At 41.0% G+C, this 24,717-nt stretch overlaps 1 protein-coding gene across 4 annotated transcripts in view; it reads left to right on the top strand.

The window, feature by feature from the left end:
• Positions 1 to 24,294, top strand: part of slc16a4 (solute carrier family 16 member 4) — a 98,892-nt gene extending 74,598 nt beyond the window's left edge. For all 4 annotated transcript variants that reach the window (XM_048553324.2, XM_048553326.2, XM_048553327.2 and 1 more), the window contains 3 exons: positions 16,362 to 16,573; positions 17,982 to 18,075; positions 22,436 to 24,294. In XM_048553324.2, the coding sequence (XP_048409281.2) occupies positions 16,362 to 16,573; positions 17,982 to 18,075; positions 22,436 to 22,689 (560 nt within the window). In that variant the 3' untranslated portion in view covers positions 22,690 to 24,294. The remainder of the gene's footprint in view (positions 1 to 16,361; positions 16,574 to 17,981; positions 18,076 to 22,435) is intronic.
• The last annotated feature ends 423 nt before the right edge of the window (positions 24,295 to 24,717 follow it).

The following is a 24,717-nucleotide window of genomic DNA, read 5'->3' as shown; positions in this document are numbered from 1 at the left end:
TTAGAATGTATTACTGGAAGCCCCCTGCATTAATTCCTCCCTATGCTGGGCACCAAGTATAAAAGGTTTTAACTGTCAGCAGAGTTTGTGGATTATAGCCAGGGCTTGGGGTCTGTGTTTAACATCATTAAATGAATGACAGGCGAGTATCACAGGCTGACTGATGACAGGATTTGTGCGTTTGGTCTGAGCTGCATGACAAACACTTTACCTTACATTGATTGGATCCTGTACGTGCTCAGCATAGTAAGGGACACTTTGTGCTGAGTGCTCCATTTAACTGCCTGTCCTCCCACTTGAGAAGAATGGTGATGACATGGCAACACAGCACAGACCAGGACTTCAGCAGGGTCTGTGGCTTCAGCGATTCAGCAGTTGAAGAGGCTGGAGCTAAGCTGGATCATTCTGTGTTATTACTCTGACGCAAAATACCAGTCCAAGGAACTGGCCCAATCCTGCTTTCACAAAGAAGCTTCTGTTCTCCATGTGTTTATGCCTGAATTTCTCTCTGTGAAATCTGTTGAGACTCGAATGTTGCTTGTTTAAAATCTGTTCTTTGTAAAAAGAAACCATTCATTTTTCTGGCCTGGCCTCAGTTTTGCTTCTCACACAGTTGCTTAGCAAAACGAGAGTGTCTCCAGCTGATTCCTGTCTCACCATCTTTCATGCCTCCCTCAGTCACTTTGTTGCCTCAGGATCCTCCAGTTGCTGCAAACTGAGGTTGGAAAACCTCTCAAACACTTCTCCTTAACCCCCCAAAATCTGCAAACTTTAATTTTGTCACATACCTTCAGTCAGTTTCCAACGTGACATTACTGAGGACAGAGTTAACTGAGACTAATCCAGGTCAGGTGAAGGCTGTGATAAACAAAAACAGAAGTCATTGGAGAAACTCAGCAGGCCTGGCAGCATCTGCAGAGGCAAAGCAGAATTAACATTTTGAGTCCAGTGACTCTTCTTCCTTCTTCAGAACACCCTCTGAAGAAGAGTCACTAGACCTGAAACATTAACTCTGCTTGCTGTCTGACCCTCTGAGTTTGTCCCGCAATTTCTGATTTTGATTCTCATTTTCACCATCCACAGTTTTTTTAAAACTCTTTTTGTGAAAATATAAGCCAGCTAAATGATAATGGGGCCCATGAGAGGCTGGAAATAGGTTGGCTTTGCTGAAAGCAACCCATGATAAGTCAGGGCCCGGGGTGAGGGAATGCGTAAAATACATTGAAGGAGATGGTCATACTCCAAAATAATTAAAAACTGAATACTAAGTCCAAGGCTGTGCTGCTTTTTCACAGAAATAAAATGTGAGGCTGGATGAACACAGCAGGCCAAGCAGCATCTCAGGAGCACAAAAGCTGACGTTTCGGGCCTAGACCCTTCTTCAGAGAGGGGGATGGGGAGAGGGAACTGGAATAAATAGGGAGAGAGGGGGAGGCAGACCGAAGATGGAGAGTAAAGAAGATAGGTGGAGAGAGCTACTAACCTCATCCCACCTCCTTGACCTGTCCGTCTTCCCTAGACTGACCTATCCCCTCCTTACCTCCCCACCTATACTCTCTCCACCTATCTTCTTTACTCTCTATCTTCAGTCCGCCTCCCCCTCTCTCCCTATTTATTCCAGTTCCCTCTCCCCATCCCCCTCTCTGATGAAGGGTCTAGGCCCGAAACGTCAGCTTTTGTGCTCCTGAGATGCTGCTTGGCCAGCTGTGTTCATCCAGCCTCACATTTTATTATCTTGGAATTCTCCAGCATCTGCAGTTCCCATTATCTCTTTCACAGAAATAGCCTTTTCCAATTGTACAAAATCTGGCTTTGACCACTCAATCTCACCAACACCACGACCTCTGATTTTATGAGCTACACGTTTAATGTTTCGGATGTGTTGAGCTAGCAATAATTTTTTTTTAAAACTGATCTCTGTCTAATATATTCTGAAAGCTTTGCAAGCAGAAATATCAAATTGTGACCATGAGCAGTTACGTTAGTTTCTTGGTGATGATTTGAATTTCCATTCAAGACTGAGGTGATCAGTGGAGAGCTAGCGCTGGCTCTGAATCCACATCACCAACTGCCTGAGTATCCCTGTGGACACTAGCCAGCATTAAGCATTGTCACATTCTCTAGCAGTGACACAATGCAACGTTAGTCCTGTGAGTATGACTGAATAATGCCCAGTAACCAGTCACTCCTCTTCTGTCACTGGTGGAAGACACAGAGCCAGGACTTAGTGTCTGATCAGGGGCAATTTTATGACACTGTGAGACTGATGAGCTCTCTTTATGAATATAATTCTTTATGAACATAAATTTTATTTTTCACTCGTTGGAGGACACATTTGTCATGCCCTCCTGTACAAATAAATCACTTTCCACAAATAACTTGGTTTCAAAAAATGATATTATAGAGATGTACAGCACGGAAACAGACCCTTCACGCCAACTCATTCATGCCAACCAGATATCGCATAAATTAATCTAGTTATATTTGCCAGCATTTGGCCCATATCCCTCTAAATCTTCCCACTCAAGTACCAATCCAGATGCTTTTTAAATGTTGAAATTGTACCAGCATCCTTAAATTTTAAGACTATGCATAAAGATAAGTCAGGACCGTGTGGGAAGGTGCTAAACTTGATGGGGAATGCAAATTACATCAGTATTAGGTAGAAACCTGGGAGTGTTATTGGGAGGAGCTGTTATCAGGCAAGTCCATATTTGACATGTGGGAGCTGTTTAAAGACCTGCTGATGAGAATTCAGGACCGGCATATTCCAGTAAGGAGAAAAAACAAGGATGGCAAGGTAAGTGAGTCTTGGATAACGAGGGAGGTTATGAATTTAGTCAGAAGGAAGAAAGGATATGTAAGGTTTAGGAAGCTAAAATTGGACAGGGCCCATTAGGAATACAAAGAAAGCAGAAAAGAACTCCATCAAGGTATTCAGAGAGCAAGAAGAGGGTCATGAAATGACCTGACCAAGTATCTTTAAAGAATCCCAAGACATTCTAGGCATACATTAAAAACAAAAGGATAACTAGGGAGAAGCTGCGATCACTCAAGATTAAAGGAGAGAACTTGTGTTTGGAGGAAGAGGATGTGGTCAAGATCCTAAATGAGTACTTTGCATCGGTATTCACCTTGGAGAAGGATATGGAGGATAGTAAGATCTATGTGGAGCATGCTAATATACTCGGGCATATTGAGATCAAGAAAGAAATGGTGTTTGGTCTCGAAGAGCATTAAGGTGGAAAAATTCCAGGGTCGGATGATATCTGCCCCAAGTTATTGAGAGCGGCAAGAGAGGAGATTGCAGGGGCTTTGACCAAGATCTTTGTATCCTCGCTAGCCAGTGGAGAGGTACCAGAGGACTGGCGAGTAGCAAATATTCCTCAGATTGGATATATGGATGAAATTCCCTCTGACTAGGGGATCAGGTGGCTTAAAACAAGGGGTTGCAGTCTCTGGATACAGGGTAAACCATTTTGGCCAGAGATAAGATTTCCTCACTCAAAGGGGAATGTACTTATGGAAGCCTCTACCACATGAGGTGATGGAAACTATTTCAATGAAATATATATAAGAAAGAAATTGATAGATTTCAAGATACAAAGCGTCAAGAGATCTGGGGTGGAAGCATTGAGGTAAAGGATTACCCATGATTATACTGAATAGCAAAACAGACTCAGTTGAATGTCTTACTCATGCTCCTGGTTTCAATATTTCTCAACAATTTGTTAATACATTATTTGTCTCTAAAGAACATGAACATATCATAAGCTACACAAAAATGTGCTGAATGTTCATCATTCCCAGTTCAATTTTCTTCCGACTCATTTCTGATCCTCGAGTAAGATTCTAACATTATGACCCCTAGAATTCGCAAACAGACTAAAACTTAAATCAGAAAATATTATAATACAGCCGTGTTTATGACCAATACAGTAACCATCAGCTCTGCTCTATACTTACCTCTAACCCACGTGACTGATCTCTGCAAACCTCAGAAGCACTGTATTTGTGGAATTACAATTGGTTAAATGGTAATAAGTGCAAAACATACATGGATTAAATCATGTGTTCAAGCATACCATGCATGTGAGATTTACGTGGAGCATGCTAATATGCTAGGGCATTTTGAGATCAAGAAGGAACTGATGTTGGGTCTCTTGAAGTGCATTATGGTGGGCAAGTCCTCAGGGCTCGAGGGCGTCTACCCCAGATTATTGAGAGAGGCAAGTGAGGAGATTGCTTGGGCCTTGACCAAGATCTTTATATCCTCCTGAGGAAGGCTCACTGGATGCAAATCGTTAACTCTGATTCCTCTTCACAGATGCTGTCAGACCTGCTAAGCTTTTCCAGCAACTTCTATTTTTGTTCCCGATCTTTATAACCTCGCTCACCACTGGACGGGTCCCGGAGGACTGGCATGTAGCTGATGTTGTTTCTCTGTTAAAGAAGGGATATAGGGATAATCCAGGCAGCTGTCGACTGGTGAGACTCACATCCATGGTTGGGAAGCTACTGGAGAGAATTCCTAGGGATAGGATTTATGCGCATTTGGAAAAGCATGAGCTAATTAAGGACTGTCAGCATGGCTTTATGCAGGGAAGGTCATGTCTTTTCTAACATGATCGAATTTTTTTTTAAAAAAAAGGTGATTAACAAGGATAGCGCAGTGGATGCTTCTATGTGGATTTTAGTAAAGCTTTCGCCAAGGTCCCTCATGATAGGCTCATCCAGAAGATTAAAATACATGGGATTCATGGTGATTTGGTCACGTGGATTCAGAATTGCCTTGCCCTTGGAAAGCAGATTGTAGCGGTGAAAGGATGTATTTCTGGCTCGAGGTACATGGGTCTACACTAGGACCATTGTTGTTTGTGATATGTATAAGTAACTTGAATGAAAATATAGATGGATGGGTTAGTAAATTTTCAGATGATACAAAGATCGCTGTAGTTTTGGATTGTGTAGCAGGTTGTCAAAAGATACATGGAGATAAAGATCAGGTGGAGAAATGGTAGATGGAGTTTAGTGGCAGATGGAGTCAGTGTGAGGTGCTGCACTTTGGGAGATCAAATGTGAACTAAAAGAATTCAGTTAATGGCAGGATCCTGAACAGCACTGATGTACCAAAGGGATCTTGGGGTTCAAGTCAATTGCTCCCTGAAAGTGGCCACACAGATAGATAGGGTGGTAAAGAAGGTGTGTGGCATGCTTGGCTTTATTTTTGGGGAATTGAGTACAAGAGTCAGAATGCCATGTTGTAGCTTTATCAGAGTTTGGTTAGGCTACTGTTAGAGTATTGCATTCAATTCCAATCACCACATTACAGGAAGGATGTGGCGGCTTTGGAAAGGATGCAGAAGAGCTTTACCAGGATGCTACCTGGATTAGAGGGTATGAGCTATAGCAGAAGCTAGAAAATCTCGGGTTGTTTTCTCTGGAGCAGTGGAGGCTGAGGGGAGACTCGATAGAAGTCTACAGAATCATGAGAAGCATAGATAGGGTTGACAGTCAGAATCTTTTTCCCAGAGTTGAAATGTCTGATACAAGGGGTAATTTAAGGTGAGGGGGGGAAGTTCAAAGGAGGCATTGCCAGGTGTGCTGGCAGAGGTAGATACAATAGGGGCATTTAAGGGATTTTTAGATAAGCAAATGGATGTGCAGGGAACGTAGGGATATGGATGAGGGGCAGGCAGAAGGCATTAGTTTAATTTGGCATCATGTTTGGCACAACATTGTGTACTGAAGGGCCTGTTCCTGTGCTGTACTGTTCTATGTTCACCATCACTTCATCTGGCAACTCATTCCATACAAGTACCAGCCTCTGCATGAAAATGTTGCCACAATGGGTGTCAGGGTCAAACTCTCTGCTGGTTGGATTCATACCTGGGACATAGGGAGATGGTTGTGGTTGTGGGAGGTCAGTCATCTCAGCTCCAGAACATCTCTACAGGAGTTCTGCAGGGTAGTTTCCTGGGCCCAATCATTTTCAGCTAAATCATCAATGAGCTTCCATAACAGGTGGGGATGTTCACTGATGATTGCGCAATGTTCATGCTCAGTGGTTAACACTCACAGTAACACGGACTGAGGTTCGATTCCAGGTCATCTGTAAGGAGTTTGCACATTCTTCCTGTGTCTGCATGAGTTTCTTCCAGATGCTCCAGTTTCCTCACAAAGACCAAAGATGTGCTGTTTAGGGTGGACTGGCCAACATAAATTGCCCATAGTGTCCAGGGATGTGCAGGCTGAGTAGGTTATTCATGGGAAATGTGGAGTTACAGGGATAGGTTGGGAAAGGCTGGGTCTGGGCAGGATGTTCTTTGAAAAGTTGATCAATGCCGTGTGACGACTATCTGCACTGTTGGGATTCTCTAATTCTGCCGTTCTCAGATGGCCATTGCTTGTGTAATGCCATTCTTACTTGTCATTTATCAGCCTAAATGTGAAGATCTTGTTGCAAATAAATGGATTGTTTCAGTATCTGAGGAGTCAAGGTAGTAAGAAACATTGATTGTGCAGTCATTGGTAAACATCCCTAATTATGATTTTATGATGAAACAAATGTCATTGATGAAATGACCTAAGTTAGTTAGGTCATGGACACTACACTGAAGAACCCATGTAGCAATGTCCTAGTGCCGAGATGCTAGGTCTCCAGAAACCTGAATGGTCTTCCTTTTTGGTAGGTATGACTCCCAACTAGTGAAAAGCTTTCTCATTAACACCCATTTTAAGAAAGCTCCTGATGCCATCTTCAATTAAATGCCGCCTAAATGTGAAATTCAGTTCTTTCATCTACATTTGAACTAAGGCTGTTACAAGGTTGAGTCACGCTGGAGGAACCCAAATTCAACATAAATGAGCTATTTTAGATATGTCTGTCTTGTTTGACAATGCTATCCACACCGACTTTCATCACTTCGCTGATGATCAAGAATAATTGGGCAAGTTGAAACAAATTGCCTTGTTTTTTGTGGTCTGAACATACCTGCTTGAATAAATGTTTTGCTATACTGGAACAGCTTGGCTCAAAGATGTGGGTGATTCTGAAGCACCAGTCTTCTCTACAAAATGTTGTCAGGGTCCATGAGATGTAACTGGTAAAATTGATGAGGAGAGACCAGGGGATGAGGTGTATTTGGATTTTCAGAAAACTTTTGATAAAAATTCAGATAAGGTTATTGTGTAAAATCAAAACCTGCAGGATTAGGATAATATAATGGCAAGAATTGAGAATTAGTGAAAAGTAAGAAACAATCAGAATAAATGGGCCATTTTAAGCATGTAAAATGTTGACTCATGGAGTACTGTAGGAATCATTGCGTCGGATCTAGTTATTCACAAGATATATCAATTCAAATATAAATATTTCCAAGTTTCCTGATGGCTCAAAACTAAGTGGGGTTTTGAGTGGTGAGGAGGACATGGAGTCTTCGAGGTGAATAAGGAAATTGACTGAGTGGGCAAAATGCACGATCCATGACCCATGACCCAGAGGGTACATCACATTTAGGAAGGACAGCAAGCTAGGAAAGGTGGTGAGTGTAGTGATTGCAACAAGATCAGCCAGGCTAATGTCATAAAATATGAGTTCCCTGATTGGACCAGATTAACAGCCTCAATCAGGGAGCCCAGGCTGACAGAGAGAAACAGGATGACTGATGACTGGAGGATGGCTGTTTATGAAACATTGTATGGAGAAACCATGGAGATTCAGACCTGGGAGTCTGATTTCAGTCGTGGGTAAATTGTTGGAGGTGACTATAAAGTATAGGATTTATGGACATTTAGGGAGGGAAAAATTGATTAGGGATAATCAGCATGGTTTTGTATGAGGAGAATCTTGTCTCTCAAACTTAATTGAGTTTTTGTGAGAATGTTATCAAAAAGATTGATGGTGGCAGAGCAGTTGATTATTTAGATTTTAGTAAAACCTTTTGACAAGGTTTTGCATGGTAAACTAATTAGTAAAGTTAGGTCACATGGGATTCAGGGTTACTAATTGGATATATAATTGGCATAACAGCAGGAGACAGATTGATGGTGGAGGGTTGTTTTCTATACTGGAGACCGGACACCAGCCGTGTTCACAGGGATTGGTTGTGTGTCCACTTTTGTTTGCCATTTATATAAATGAATTGGATGAGAACATAGAAGGCATGGTTAGTAAGTTTGCACAAGACACAAAAATTGTAGACAGTGAAGAAGGTTTAAAGCATTGGCAAAGATCTGTAGCTCGGATTGTGGATGTTGTTGACTTGCTCACCAAGTTGGCTTATTTTTGTTCAGATGTTTCATCATCAGATGAAGTGATGTTATTCTACTCGGCTTGGAATTTATACTGTCCAATCCGTTATGGTAAGTACTATCATTTCTGGTTTTGACCTGTGTGGGTTTGTATATGGGGTCCAATTCTATATATTTGTTCATTCACTGATGAATGTACACGTTAAGACGAGTTTGTTGTGCTATTTTGCTGCTAGCTGACGTGTATCCTGATGACTAGTTTCCCTCCTGTCTATCAGATGTAATGTTTGTGGCAGTCGTTGCATGGTATTTTGTAAACCATGTTGGTTCTGCATGTTGTGGGAATGTAGTCTTTAATCCTTGAGTGTTTGTCATAGAGTGGCTGGGGGCTTGTGGGCACTATGAGTGGTCGTAGGAGTCTTGTTTTCAGTTCCGATATGTTCCTGATGTGGGAAAGTGTGGTATGTGTGTTAGGGCGTACTATGTCCTCCTGTTGTTGTCTGTTACTTATGCATCTGTGGATGAAGTTGCGGGATATCCGTTTAAGGCAAGGATCTTGTATCAGTGTTCTTCTTATTCCCGGCATAATTCTGGTGTTGCAGTGAGTTGTGGCCCATTTAGATAGTGTCCTAATACAGCTGTGGAAGGTGAGGATTTGATCTGTATGGGTTGCTTTTCTGTATACTGAGGTTTGGAACTCCCCGTTTGTCAGTCATTCTTCCTTAACATCTAGAAACAGAAGTTGATTTTTGGTTTCTTCTTCCCTTGTCAATTTAAACCCTGTGAATACACTGTTAATGATGTGGTGGGTCTCTTCTAATTTGTTGTGTTTAATAATGACAAATGTGTCATCCACATACCGGATCCACAGTTTAGATTGTATGTGGGGGAAGGTGGTGTGTTCTAGTCTCTGCAATGACACAAACATTACATTGGACAGATAGGAAGGAAACGAGCCATCAGAATGCATCAACATCAGCTAGCAGCAAAATGGCATGACAAGCTGTCCTTAATAATATGTGTACGCACAGACAATGAGGCCATCAGTTTAACTGGGACCGAGTAGCCATTGCAGCCCAAGCCAAACATAGACATGCATGGGAATTCCTAGAGCCATGGTTCTCCATCCATACTTTAATCAACAAACATATAGAATTGGATCCCATATATAAACCCACGCAGATCAAAACCAGAAATGACAGTACTCACCACAATGGGCCAGACAGTATAAATTTCAAGCTGAGTAGAATAACATCACTTTGTTGGAGGCTGAACTGGTGATGTCATCCAGCATGGTGACAAAACATCCGAACAAAAACAAGCCAGCTCGGTGAGCAAGTCATCAACCTTAGTGAAGAAGGTTTTCTAAGATTACAAAGGGATCTTGATCAAAAGGGTCAATAAACTGAAAAATAGCAGACAGAATTCAGTCCGTATTAATGCAAAGTATTGCATTTTAGTACAACAAACAAGGGTAAGGCGGCTTATACAATTAATGGTAGAGCCTTGGGTAGTGTTGTAGAACATAGTGACCTAAGAATGCAGGTACATAATTCTAAGAAGGTTGCATCACATATAGATAGGATGGTTAAAAAGGCATTTGGCACACTTGCCTTCATTGCTCAGTCCTTTGAGTAGAGGAGTTGGGATGCCATGTTGAAGTTGTACAAGACAATGGTGAAGTTTCTCCTGGAATACTATGTTGAGTTCTGGTCGCCCAGTTAAAGAAAGAATACTATCAAGCTGGAGAGGGTTCTGAAGAGATTTATCAGGATATTGCCAGATGTGGAATGTTTCAGTTATGAAGGAAGGCTGGATAGACTGGGACATTTTTCACTGGAGCATAGGAGGTTCACAGGTGACCTAATAGAAGTTTATAAAATAATGAGAAGTATAGTTGGAGGTAATGGTAGTCGTTTCCCTATGGGGAATTTCAAGACTAGGGTCACGTTTTAAGTTGAGAGGAGGGAGATTTGTACAAGATATGAGGCAAATTTTTTTACACAGAGTGTGGTTTGCATATGGAGTGAACTTCCTGAGGAATTGGTGGATGCGGGGTACAATTATAAATGTTTAAAAGATGTTAGGATAAGTACATGAATAGGAAAGATTTAGACGGCTATGGGCCAAGAGCAGGCAGATGGCACTAGTTTAGTTTGGGATCGTGTTCAACATGGACTAGTTGGATCGAATGGTCTGTTGCCATGCTGTATGACTGTATGTCTCTAAATGGCCTACCTTGGGTCCTTAAATGATGAGCCCTGGTTCAGGATTCCCTGGTCAACAGAAATGTGCTTCCTGCATTTACCCTATCCATTCCTGCTAAAAATTCTCTAGATTTCTATGCTATTCCCCTCATTCGAAATGCTAGTGAATTAGTCCTAATCAAACTTTTCTCTCTCTTCATATGTCAGTCCTGTCATCCCAGGAATCAGTCTGGGAAGCCTTTTTGTGCTCCCTCCACAGCCAGAATATCTTTCCTCGGATAAGCAACAGAACTATACACAGTACTCCAGGTTTGGGCTCACCAATCCATCCCTGTTTCTGTATTCAAATGTTCTTACTCTGAGGCCAACATACTGTTTACCTTCTTCATTGCAGGCTGCACCTGCCTGCTCACTTTCTATAGAAGAACACCAAAGTCCCATCACCTCCCCCTTTCCTGAACTAATGTCATTGAAATGATAATCTGCCTCTCTGCTAATGCTTCCAAAGTGGATAATCTCATATTTACCCACACGAAACTGCATACTTTTAAGGACTTAAAATTTGTAGCTTGGGCTGTGGATGCAGTTATTCATTAGCTCGCTGAGCCTGTTCTGTAGTGTGTAAACATTTCATTACCTTTCTAGGCAATAGCATCAGTGTGACCTCAAAGTGAAGTGTTGGTGTTCTGCTTCCTGCCAGACACTAGACATGCAAGGGAATTTCTGGAAACCTGGTTCTCAACACAGGAATCTATTAATAAACATTGTATGCGGAATCTATGTCAGCCCGCTGCTAAAACAACAGAACCAGAAGTGACAGGATCATCACACCAGAGGATCATATAAATTCGGAAGGAAGCAAAACACCAACTCTTCAATTAGAGGTCTTACTGAAGATGTTGTCTAGAAGGGTAATGGAACATCTGCACAGCACAGAATAACTGGCTGGGTATGCTAATAATCAACTGGATACTGCATATATCATGTATTTTTCCATTCATTCAGCCTGTCCAAATCACACTGAAGTGTTTCCATATCCTCCTCATAGCTCATTCACCCACCAAGCTTTGTGTCATCTGGAAACTTGGAGGTATGACACAGTTTCTTTATCTAAATCATTAATATACAGCTGAATAGCTAAGGTTCAAACAATGATTCTCTACGGTACCCCACTAGACACTGCCTGCCAGTTAGAAAATGACCTCTTAATTCCAGTTCTTTATTTCCTGTCTGCCAACCACTGAATCCATTCCAGCACACCATCTCCAACCTGTACGCTTTAAATTTTACATGCTAACCTTTTATATGAGACCTTATTGAAAAGGTTAAAAACCTTACTGAAAATCCAAGTTAACCACATCCACTGGCTCCTCTGATCCAGACTACGAGTTACATCCTCACAAATTTCCATCAGATTTGTCAAACAGGATTTCCCTTCGTAAATCCATGCTGACTGTGTTGAATCCTGTCACTATTTTCCAAGTTAACAAGGTGTAGAGCTGAATAAACACAGCAGGCCAAACAGCATCTTAGGAGCAAGAAAGCTGACATTTCAGGCCCAGACCCTTACTGAAATGCATTTCTGATGAAGGGGTCTAGACCCAAAATGTCAGCTTTCCTGCTCCTAAGATGCTGCTTGGCCTTCTGTGTTCATCCAGCTCTACACCTTGTCATCTCAGATTCTCCAGCGTCTGCAGTTCCTATTGTCTCTGATACTATCTTCCAAGTGCTCTCCCGTTCCGTCTCTTATAATGAATTCAGCCTATTATGCTTATGCCAATAATTAGTTATTTATAACAACTATTTACAATCTGTAATAATATCTGTAATTACATATTATGTAGTTAGGTTTTTAGAAGATACAAAAGATAATATTTTAACCCACTCCAAACCACTTCATTTGAGTTTAAATAGGGTCTACAGACTGTAATTGGATATAGATTACATGAGTGTGCAGGAAGTGACACATGGATAAAATTGCAGGAAAACATCAGGCTTTTCACTACAGTAGATGGAATGGAAGCACTAAATATGTTTTTGTGAGGAACCATTAAATGGGGTTTAAAAACAGGAAATGCTGGAGAAACTCAACAGGTCTGGAAGATCGAAGGAGAGAGAAGCAGAGTTACTGTTTGCTTATGACTGCAATTCTGAAGAGGAGTTATGTCAAACTCAAAACAGTAACTCTGTTTTTCACTCCATGCATGTTTCTAGACCTGCTGAGTTTCTTCAGCGTGCTGTGTTTTAGATTTCCAGCATCCACAGTATTTTGCAGTTAATTAATTGTGAGTGTTCAGATGCATCTGGATGTCCTTGAACAACAACCACAGAAAGGTAATATGAAGGTATAACAAACAGTTGGAATCAGAAATTGTTATGCTGGCACACATTGCAAGGAGTTTGCAACAAAAATATGCACTTTTTTTTCCAATGTAATGGTAAGATTCCTTGAGAAGTATTGTGGCATATATATTTAAGGAAACTTACACCTGCCTTCAATTGGATGCAACAAGGTTCATTGGATTGATTCCTGCAGTGGACAATTGAGTTGAGAGCAAACATTGAGTAGAATGGAACTGTACATCTTGCAGTTTTGAAGAATAAAAGGTAATCCCATGAAATGTACAAAATGGGAGGGGGGCTTTGAGAAGATCAATGCTGAGAGGCTGTTTCTGCTAAAAGAGAGTCCAGAACCGGGGAACACATTCGCAGGCTAAGGGCATGATAATTTAGGATTGAGAAGAGGGAAAGATTCTTAATTGAAGGAATTGTGATTTTTTGGAAGTCTATTATTAAGGAAATTCCAGACTGTAATCAGTAAATTTTATTGACTTTATGGAAATTCAGTGGAAATTTAACACAAAGATGATTGTGGTTTTTGGAGGTCAGTCATCTCAGCTCCAGGTCATCGCTCCAGGACTATCCTAGGTTCAACCATCTTCAGCTGCTTCATCAATGACCTTCTTGCCATCATAAGATCAGAAGTGGGGATGTTTGTCAATGATTGCACATTTTTCAGCACCATGACTCCTCAGGTCCTGCAGCAATCCATATTCAAATGCAGCCAGACAGACAATATCTAGGTTGGTGCTGATAAGTGAACTTCTCTAAGAAGAGCATCATCTTCTCAAATACAATGAGAGTGGGCAAATGTTGGCCTTTTGGGTGACTTTCATATCCTATGGATTAATTTTAAAAAATCCAAAAACATAAACAGGAAGGTTCAGTTCAGTTATGGAGTCAGTCATACAGCATGGAAACAGACCCTGGACTAACTATTCCACACTAACCAAATTTCCCAAACTAAACTAGTCCCACATACCTGCATTTGGCCCATACGCCTCTAAACCTTTTCTATTCATGTACTTGTCCAAATGTACCTGCATCCACCTCTTTGTCTGGCAGTTCATTTCACACACGAACCAGTCTCTGTGTAAAAACATTGTCCTTCATGTCCATTTTAAAACTTTCTCCTCTCACCTTAAAAATACAACTCCTCTGCCCTGGGGGAAAAGGCCCTTGCTATTCACCTTACCTATATCACTCATGATTTTATAAACCTCCATAAGATCACAGCTCAACCTCCTACACTACAGTGACAAAGGTCACAGCCTGTCCAGCCTATTTTTATTACTCAAACCCTCCATTCCCAGCAACATCATGGTAAATCTTTTCTGAACCCTCTCCAATTTAACGATATCCTTCCTGTATAAGAGATAATGGGAACTGCAGATGCTGGAGAATCTGAAATAACAGCAGGCCAAGCAGCATCCTAGAGGGTACTGAAATAATAGGGAGAGGGGGAGGTGGATCGAAGGTACATAGAGGAGAAGATAGGTGGAGAGAATCCTTCCTGTAGCAGAGCAACCAACTCATGAATGTTAAGCCAGGCTGGGTTCCAATGGTGAGAACATTGTTTTGACTTAACTGAGTCACAGAGACCAGTAAGAGCTTAGTGACAGTTTAGTAATAAAGGTGTAAAAAGGTGACTGAGTCAAGCTTAGTGTGTGACATTCATTTAGAACAGTCACTTGCCTCATGCAGATTTCCCTATCTCACAGGGAAACCTTGAGTCTAATCAAATCCTCCCCATCCACTTGTTCAAAGGAATCTGAGTGTTCCAATTTTCTGCTAGACCCGGCTGATGGAAGAAGACTGGGTTCCTGATGGGGATGAAATTGGGTTTTGCGGGGGTGGGGTTGAGGCACCCACCCCTGGACTCTCTGATCATTTCCAGTTGCCTCTTCCTATGTTTTGGGGTAACAATCTCTCTTAATATAATCCACTCTCCCATTTGCCTTCAATGATACCCCTGCTGCTTATGATTTGATTCATTGCTGGGATATTTTGCATTTGGCACTTGTGTATTTCCGTTCTCTCACTCTAGCCAGAAGAACTCACTAACCTTTGGGCTATTTCCAGAATGTACAGGCTTAAACTTCTCAAACAGTCATTGCTAAACCCAACAAGCTTCATTTGCAATAACATATCAACGGTAGAATCTAACTATGCATCGTGGCTTCCCCTCTCTCTTATCTCTTGCTTCTCCATTCCCTATATTATCATTGTTACATTGCAGACGTTGAGGGATAGGCAGCAAAAATAGAGAGATGTGATTGGTGTATAGATTAACCAGGATCTGGTGATGCTGGAATAGATCAAAGAAGATTTATGACCTCTTGTTCCTATGGAAGAGATTTCAGTTGGCACATTCCTGCATTCTCAAGTTCTTTCAGCCTGTCTCTTGCTACAGGTCTCCTTCTTTCAAAAACATCCTCTATTCTTATATCCTTGACCTCTCCTCAACTCACCCCTCATGAATATATATGGAATGCTCTGCCCCAGAAGGCAGTGGAGGCCAAGTCTCTGGATAGTTTCAAGAAAGAGATGAATAGAGCTCTTAAAGATAGTGGAATCAAGGGTTATGGGGATAAGGCAGGAACAGGATACTGATTGTGGATGATCGAGCCAGCCCCACCATTCATTATGATCATGGCTGAAGGGCTGAATGGCCTACACCTGCACCTATTGTTTAATATCTTATTAATATAACTTAGTGAATGAGTAGCCACTTCATGAAGCTCTCTGGAGTGGTTTGCCAAGCTTAAAAGGTGCTTTATAAATGCAAGTTACTGCTAAGCATTATTCCTCCTGTGTGCTAGGACACAATCATTTATTTTAAAAAAGGAAAACAAGAAAGAATAGCATTTACAAAGTGCCTTTCACTACCTCATGGAAACCCAAAGTGTCTTACAGGTAATGAAGCTTCAATGTACACCAGTGACATCAGAATGTTGGTTGTGTGATAGATATTGGCCAGGGCATTCCCCTTTCTTATTTGAAGTAGAATCATGGAATCTTTCACAGTCCATCCAAGAGAACAGATGTGACTTCAGTTTAACATCTCATTCTTTTGCAGTGCCCTGCAACAGTGCAGCACTCCCTCTGTGCCATCGTTATGAGTGTAAGTCTTGTCCAGAGTTTGTCCTCAGATTTCTGGAGCAAGATTTGAACCTGTGACCTTCTGCCTCAGATGCAGATGCTACAACTGAGCCATGGAGGGCAGGGCTGAGGTACAAGGTATTCATGGAACCAAATCCCTGTCAGAATCAGTGAAGGTAGAAAATTGGATAGGAAAGAAACTAACTCAAACCACAAATGATACAGAAATTGCTACAGACCGATGTTTATCACTCCATATTTGCTCTCTTCCCTCCATTAAGATATTCCTTAAAACTGAGCTCATTGAGTAAGCTTTTAACTGCCATCCTGATTTCTACTTTTTTGATTCAGTATACTACATTCTTGTGTGAAATGCTTTGAGATGTGTCACCACATAAACAACATTATGTAACTGCAGGTTCAGTTGTAAGCAAGCTACCATATCTCTTGTGTTTTCAGGTATAACAGAGACTTTGGCCCAACTTGCTTCAGGGTGGATAGCTGACCAGAACTACGCCAGCAAGTACCACTACCACAAAGCCTACCTTCTCCTGTGTGGTCTCTCCAACCTCTTGGCTCCAATGGCAACCACCTATGCTCAGCTGATGACATACGCTGTATTCTTTGCTGTATTCTGTGGTGGATATATGGCCCTACTGCTTCCTGTCTTGGTAAATCACAAGTACTTCTTTACGAGAACAGAAACTGCTGGAAAAGCTCAGCAGGTTTGGTAGTATCCGTGGAGAGAAATCAGAGTTAATGTTTCAGTTTCAGTCTTCAGAATTGATGATAGCTAATAAAATGTTTTTTTTAAGGCAGAAGATGGGGTGGGGGGAAGCGGGTAAAGCGTAAACAATAAGTGGAAACTGAACCCAAAGAGAAAGAAGAACAGTTGGACAGTCGAAAGTGTGGATAATAATCAGCCTGGAAGAATGAATAGGTATTAGTGACAATTATTGTCTAACAGTCCCTGAAACTGAAACATTAACTCTGGTTTCTCTCCACAGATGCTGCCAGACCTGCAGCGCCTTTCCAGCAATTATTTTTGTTTCTGATTTTCTGCATCCAAAGATCTTCTGGCTTTGATTTTCTCTTTACACCTGCACAATGCCCGCAACTTCTCCTTTCTCTGAAATATTTGTTGATGAAGTGTTACCCACAAGTGACTTCTTCAGGCTTAATGAACACATCTTTAAGGATTTGATTTGAGATTCTGTTATCAGCCATTGGCTTATTTGCATGAAGCAAAATTTCAGTAACAGTGCAATCAGTAAGGCTCCAACTGAAATGTATAAATATCCCTGTGTTGAAGGAATTAGGACTTTTCATAATGAGGAAGTCTGCCATTTCAAATTATCTTGCCTCCAGATGCATTCCATTGACATCAGGAAGCTTTTGGAGTTTGTTTGTGAGTCTTCCTGTGGGGTGAACTCACTCAGTAGGATGATGTGTCAGATTCAGTAGGAACTGCAGATGCTGGAGAATCTGAGATAACAAGGTGTAGAGCTGGATGGACTCAGCAGGCCACGCAGCATCAGAGGGGCAGGACGGCTGACATTTTGGGCCTAGACCCTTCTTCAGAAAAGGGTCTAGGCCTTAAACATCAGCCTTGCTGCTTGGCCAGCTGAGTTCATCCAGCTCTACATCTTGTTATCAAGGATAATGTGTCAAATGCTCACGTTACAATAGTAATGACAATTTCTTTTTTGATTTTGTTCATGGAATGAGAGTGTCATTAGCTGGTCAAGTTTTATTGCCCGTCCCTATTTGTCTCTAGAGAAGGTCGTGGTGAACTGCCTTGAGTTGCTACAATTTGTGTGCTGCAGGTTGACCTATATGCCCTTGGGGAAGAAATTCCAGAATTTGACCCAGCAACACTATAGGAACGATGATATATTTTCATATCAGGATGATGAATGGTTTGGAAAGAAACTTATAGGTGATTATTTTCCCATGTATCTGTATTCTCCGTCCTCTTCAATGGTAGACGTTGTGGGTTTGGAAGGAGTTTCTAAGGAAACTAAATATGCAACTGCATTCACTCACACAAAGTTACTTAACATTTCTTGTATTCTACAGGTTGATCTTGTGGGGGTGACGAAAGTACGAAGTTCAATGGGTTTTGCAATGTTCTTTGCTGGAATTGGCTGTTTGACAGGACCTCCAGCTGCAGGTAAGCCCATTCTATTGTCCAATACTCAACTTTCCCCACTGGCAATGTGCCCAACTCTCATCATTCACATTTCCAAATTTAAATCATTCCCAGTCCCCAAAATTCATTGCTTCCAAATTTCAGCATTCCCAGCACTCTGCGTTCTCAAATCTCGATGTTCACTACTCCTGACATGCCCAACACTTGATCTCCCAAACTGTCAGCATCCTCAATACCCATCATTCCTTAACTGTCAACATGCCTCACCACTCGATGTTCCCCAATGTTTATTGCTCCCTAACAATCCCTCATCAGGTTTTGGACGATCCTGCAGTTCAAGTTCAGAAATGGCAAGGAACTGGCTGATTCAAAGACCATTCTCACACTGCAGTTTTTTGACCAGAGCTAGAATGCATAATGTGGTAGAATTAGCAAGCTGGATAACCTGTCACACTCAGCCATTCAAATCACAGGGAATCATACTCATGTATCATATACAATGACTATCAGAACTCTCTAGCTGGAATCATACAGTAACAGAGCCAGAAAGATACAAACCACGTGGGTCAAGCCTGAGACAGATATACACTCAGAGCAGGTTTAAAAAGCTTGATTCATATAAAGAGAGACTCATAAAGAGAGACTCATTCAGCTCCCTGCTAGCCTAACTTTCAAAATAATTATTGCCCAGCCCTGAACTTCCCTAAGTCTTTGTTTAGCCGCAACTTTATATTTCTATGCAGCATCAATCTGATGTACTGCATGATCTGCATTCACATATATGCAGTGACACTAATTTAGACTTAATTTCTTTCTCCCTTACTGTGACAGCCTTTCTATACTCAATTCTAGTGTTATACTTCTCTCCCACCGTACATCTTGTTTTTTTTTCCCTGATATAATGTCCTGGTTTTGACATTTCTCCCGAGTTAACTTAAACCCTCCCCAGCTCCAGGCCCTTTGTAAGAATTAAAGATTAATCTATGGGATATTTCTGCTCAGGGGCTTTTCATTTTCTTTGAACACCTCTGTTTATTACTACTGAAATAATTGGTGATGTAATTCAGGTTGTATGACTGACCGTCAGGAACCATCATGTGATGAATGCAGTCTGGTACAGATGTAGGTTCTGAAGCTGTGGTTCCAAGTAGGAACTGAGTTGGAATCATCCTTTGTCCCTCAGAGATTTTTAACATTCTCAGCTCTGATCTTCCTACAAGATGTTAACTTTTTTTGAGATATTGATTCCAAACTGAGCCTACTAATTGCAAATTAAACTGACTGTGCAGCATGGTACAGCATCAGAAACGTACAGGTGAGTAAAATTGAATGGTCAGAGAGACCAGCCTACAGAGAGCTGAAAGTGATGGGGTTATGATGTTGTGTTAATTATGAAACACCATATTGAGCAGAGGCTAGTAGCTTATGCCTTCTATAATCTGGTAACCACAACTACACTTTGCTGCAGTCTCTTATTATATGGGGCACCTTTTACATCTAAAAGTCCTGTGCTCAAGAGAAAGCCAGTCACTACATTTAAGTCATTCTACTTCCAATCCCTCCCAACTTTTCAAATCATAAAATTAAAACAGCAAATATTAGCTGCAGACATTGAGTCCAGGGATTGTCTCACTGCTCACCATGGTATACATAACACTAAAGCGAGTTGAAATTTCTATCACTCAAACCTCTACACATAATGTGTTCAGTTCTAGGCTCCTCACAACAAAAATAAGCCAGGTGCAAAGAGGAGCAATTGATCTGATTTGAGACTGAAGAAGTGGTAGCCAAGGAGAAGATTGTGGAAACACAGAGACTGTAGTGAGATGGTTAAAAAACGATCAATAATGGAGGAGTGTAAAATGTTAAAAGATATCAGGTTACCTGACAAAAGAGGGATTTTACAGGAAGTTTCTGCATTCAAAAGAATATGAAAAGACAGGAAAAGCAGACGTTAGTACAATTATTCAAATCATTTAGCATCAGTGTGAGCTGGACTTTTATAGAATGAATGATAAACCTTACCACTTACTCTAAATGAAGTTAATTAACAAAAGACAACACAAAACTGAACTGCAATTATTCAATCTGAACCAGAATTTCAATCCCAGTTCCTGCAGTGTGTCTGAGCATTCCAGCATCCATCTCTGGGGTGTAAAAAGGTCCTTACTGGATTGTTGTTGGAATTTTAAAAATTACTTCCCTCTACAGGGAAACATGTTCCCTCTAGAATCCACTTCTTTTCTTGAAGATCTTTGGGACTTACAGCCATTACAGTATTTGCACTTTGTGGATGCTGCCTGACTTTAATGAGCACAATGGTCAGACATCTCCCTAATCCCATATGCAAATCCACCTGATTTAAAACTTGGAGTTGATCCAGACCCAAACCAGCCCCTGATCTGGATTGAAACCCAGCCCAATCTCAACTAAAAATTGAAATCAGAACCAAAACCAGACCCTGAATACCATCACAAATCTCCCCTATGTCCTGATCCTGTCAAATGGCCTGTGTAAGCATTGGGACATTATTATTACAACCATTGGAGCACTGTCCATAATTTCAACATTCCCACGTATGGGAATGGAGACATATGCATCTTGTGGGCAACAACTTCACCTGAGATTTTGAGGCTGTTGGTGTTGGGATGACCTTGGGTGGGGTGAACAACCTCCTCATTTGTATCAGTTTTAAAATAATAATTTCTAGCTTTGATGTTACTAATTAAATCTATTTTGCCCCAGTCCCAGAGTTGTAATGTCTAATACTAGGGGGCATGCATTTAAGGTGATGGGGAGAAAGTTCAAAGGAGACATGGGGGCAGGCTTTTTTTTTAAAAGAACAGTGTGGTAGAGTCTGGAATACACTGCCAAGGCAGATACAATGGGGGCATTAAGGGACTTTTAGATAAGCACATGGAATATTCAAGGAATGGAAGGATATGGACCAAGGGCAGGCAGTAGGGATTAGTTTCATTTGGTGTCATGTACGGCACATCGTGCACTGAAAGACCTGTTCCTGTGCTGTACTGTTCTGTTCAAACTTGTAGAACATTTCCTGCCCTTGCCATAACATATTACAATGTTGGTGTAACTAAACAAGGATTGACGTGGGGAGGGAACAAAAATTTAAGTCTTAAGTGGGTGAGGAACAGAGTGAGGATTTTATTAATTTTAAATACTGATCTTTGTGGCTCGTGTGGCTTGTGGGACATTTCGTCTCCCTCTAGTGGTCTAATAATGTTCTGTTTGATTGAAAATTTAAAATTACCTCAATGTCTTCACCAAGATGTGAGAGACAAGTGATAATAAGACCCAAAAAAACTGCCCCAATAATTCTAAACATCAAGTATATTAAAATTAGTGATTTTAAACCACTTCTAATAAGGAACCTTTCCTTCCTCGGGAGCAAAACTTTGGAAAATGCGAGGATGGAAAGTTCCACTGTGCTGCAATTACAAACACATTTGCAGAAATGGTGGAAGATGATGGGCTAGTAGGCTAGAATTTTCAGTCAGAAACTCGGCTAATATTTTGAGTAACTGTGTTCAAATCCTGCAACGGCAGGTGATGGAATTTGAATTCAAGTAAAAAAAAAAATCTGGAATTAAGAATCGACTGATGACCATGAAGCAATTGGTTTTTCTGACAGTTAACAATCTAGTTCACTAGTGTCCTTCAGGGAAGGAAATCTGTCACCCTCACTTAGTCTGGCCTACATGTGACTCCAGACGCACAGGAATGTGGTTGACTCTCAATGGCCTAGCAAGTCAACCACAAAGTCACAACAGAGAAATAAAATTGGACGCATCACCTGGCATCGATCCAGGCACCAGGAAAGACAATGGCAGAAACAGCCCTGTCAGTCCTGCAAAGTCTTCCTCACTAATATCTGGGGGCTGGTGACAAAACTGGCACAGTTACATCACAGGTTCGTCAAGCAACAGCCTGACATTGTAAATATGACTCCATGTATGACAATGTCCCAGACACCATTATCACTAACTCTGGATATGTCCTGTCTCACTGGCAGGACAGACCCAGCAGAGGGGGTGGCACAATCATATACAGATGGCAGGGATTTGCCCTGGGAATCCTCAACATTTACTCAGGATGCCATGAAGTCTCATGGATTCAGATTAAACAGAAGAAGAAAACCTGCCAGTTAATGTGCACTGTCCTGTAATCAATTCTGTAATTAAAGATAGTGAAGCTGTTGGTTTGTCAGTGAACAATCATAATCCACCTCTGTGAAATAAGTATAAACACAAAGGTTTCGGAGAGGTTCAGGTGGGTTCAAGATAATTGGTTTGTTAATTTATAAGTGCGGTTATACAGGTGCTGTATTTGTCACACTGACTATATCTTGCAAATTTTGCAGGTTGGCTATATGACTACACACAGACCTATGATTGCTCTTTTTATCTGGCTGGCGTGTGCTACTTGCTGTCTTCTGTTTCTCTGTTTCTGGAACCCACAGCACGTCGATACAAGGCAAGAAAGCAAGCAGAGACTCTTACAGTAAAGATGGAGACAGTAAAAATTGTAACTTGTGCAACTGAATGTCATAATGGGCAAGTTATTACCCCATCTGATATACGGACGGAGAAGCTAGAACAAATTAGCTCTGTGTAAAGAAGACTGCTTTACTGAACAAGGATTTGTAATTTCAAAGATGCTGGGAAACAGTTACATTTTTTAATAGATATTCAAGAGCCAGGATTTAAAAAATTTTTTTTAAAAAATTTCAATGCAATCCACTCAAAATTATATTTGTGAATATTAAAGGCAAAGGAACAGGATCAATTCTTAATATTTTGCATTTGTGTCGATATGAAATTCAGGTACTGCCAGGGAAACTCCCAACAAATTCTCACTGCAGGCTGATGGGCAAAGTAATGCCCGAGCCATTGGGTTCAGGACAGCAAAATAAAAACAAATGTACCTCCTTCCCCGGCAGCTTGCATCCCGGTCACAAATGTAAATCCTTTTTACAGCTGGCACCCATTGATATGAATTTTCAAAATGAGTGAGGAAGCTACATTTTCCATGGCTATTACTCCAGCACTTAAAACGTTCACCATTATAGCTCACACTTTTCTTCACAGAATTTTGGCAAAAGCATTTCCCCAGCGAGACCAGGCAGTTAGACTGGGATAGTCAGCTGCTACAGTACCAAAACAAGTTGAACCAATTTTCTCTTGGAAGTATATGGTCTGTAATTTATTGCAAGAAAGTGGCGAGACTCACATCCTAGACAGAAGGTTATATTTGTCAGATGTGCTTGCAACTACTGCTCTGGTCCTTACTGCTAAAACGTCTTCAAAGTATTTTCTCCCCCTTTCAAGCTCTGAAAAGGGGCCACTAATTACTACAAAGTCAATTACTACATAATTAGATGCAGAGTTTAGAAACTTGCATTTACACATCATCTTAAACAGCAATATTTCACTATGCTTCTAGACATGAAGGAAGAAGGGAGAACATTAGTCATAAACTCTCAAAAGCAAGGAATGGCAAAGAGATCATTAAGAACCAATGTGGACTAGATTACAACCGAGATAGGAGAAATTTAGTACAGACCAGATTAGATTTGGGCTTCACAGAAAGAGGTTTGGAAAACAGTGGAGAAGGGCAAGTCAGACAGGAGGGGTGTATGGCACAAGTTCTGGATAACAGGTTTTCTAATAACGGGGATTAGAAAATAGGACTTTGGAATGGAGTTGAGTTACGTGAATAAAGATAATTCACTCCCTAATTTTCACAAAGTATTCATTGTGCAACAGCGTGAATATGCCATCGCAGCTATCCTTTGGCCAGTCCAGACCAGCTAGGAACAACAATACTATGACCAACAAAATAATTGGTTTGAAACAATCTAAACTCATTCCCCATTGATCCACTAGAATCAATAAAGCAACGGGATTGAGTTTGAACTCTGATCCCAGATTTGACAGGTGACCACTAATACTTTGTGGAATAGGTTGTCATTGTAATTTCTGAAATAAATACGAGCATCACAAGTTCATTACAAATAACAAGTTCTTGACAATTAGATAAATTTCATCTTTCTTGGAGGTGTTTTCATAAATGGAATTTTCATTTCCCATTAAATCGATCCAAAATAATGGGCATCAACCATATTTACTTCTCTGCCCAACAGAATATATCTTTTAAAACTGTTAAGAGTCATTGTAGATTTTACTGTATATAAAATAAAATTCATTGTTTCTTGAGAAATGCATTAGTTCTGTGTTATTGCTAAAACAATATAGAACATAGAACAGTACAGCACAGAACAGGCCCTTCAGCCCACAATGTTGTGCCGACCATTGATCCTCATGTATGCACCCTCAAATTTCTGTGACCATATACATGTCCAGCAGTCTCTTAAATGACCCCAATGACCTTGCTTCCACAACTGCTGCTGGCAACACATTCCATGCTCTCACAACTCTCTGCGTAAAGAACCTGCCTCTGACATCCCCTCTATACTTTCCACCAACCAGCTTAAAACTATGACCCCTCGTGCTAGCCATTTCTGCCCTGGGAAATAGTCTCTGGCTATCAACTCTATCTATGCCTCTCATTATCTTGTATACCTCAATTAGGTCCCCTCTCCTCCTCCTTTTCTCCAATGAAAAGAGACCGAGCTCAGTCAAC

This window comes from Stegostoma tigrinum, chromosome 21 (assembly GCF_030684315.1).
Source record: "Stegostoma tigrinum isolate sSteTig4 chromosome 21, sSteTig4.hap1, whole genome shotgun sequence".
Taxonomy (NCBI): Eukaryota; Metazoa; Chordata; class Chondrichthyes; order Orectolobiformes; family Stegostomatidae; genus Stegostoma; species Stegostoma tigrinum.
This window is presented reverse-complemented; position numbering and strand designations above follow the sequence as displayed.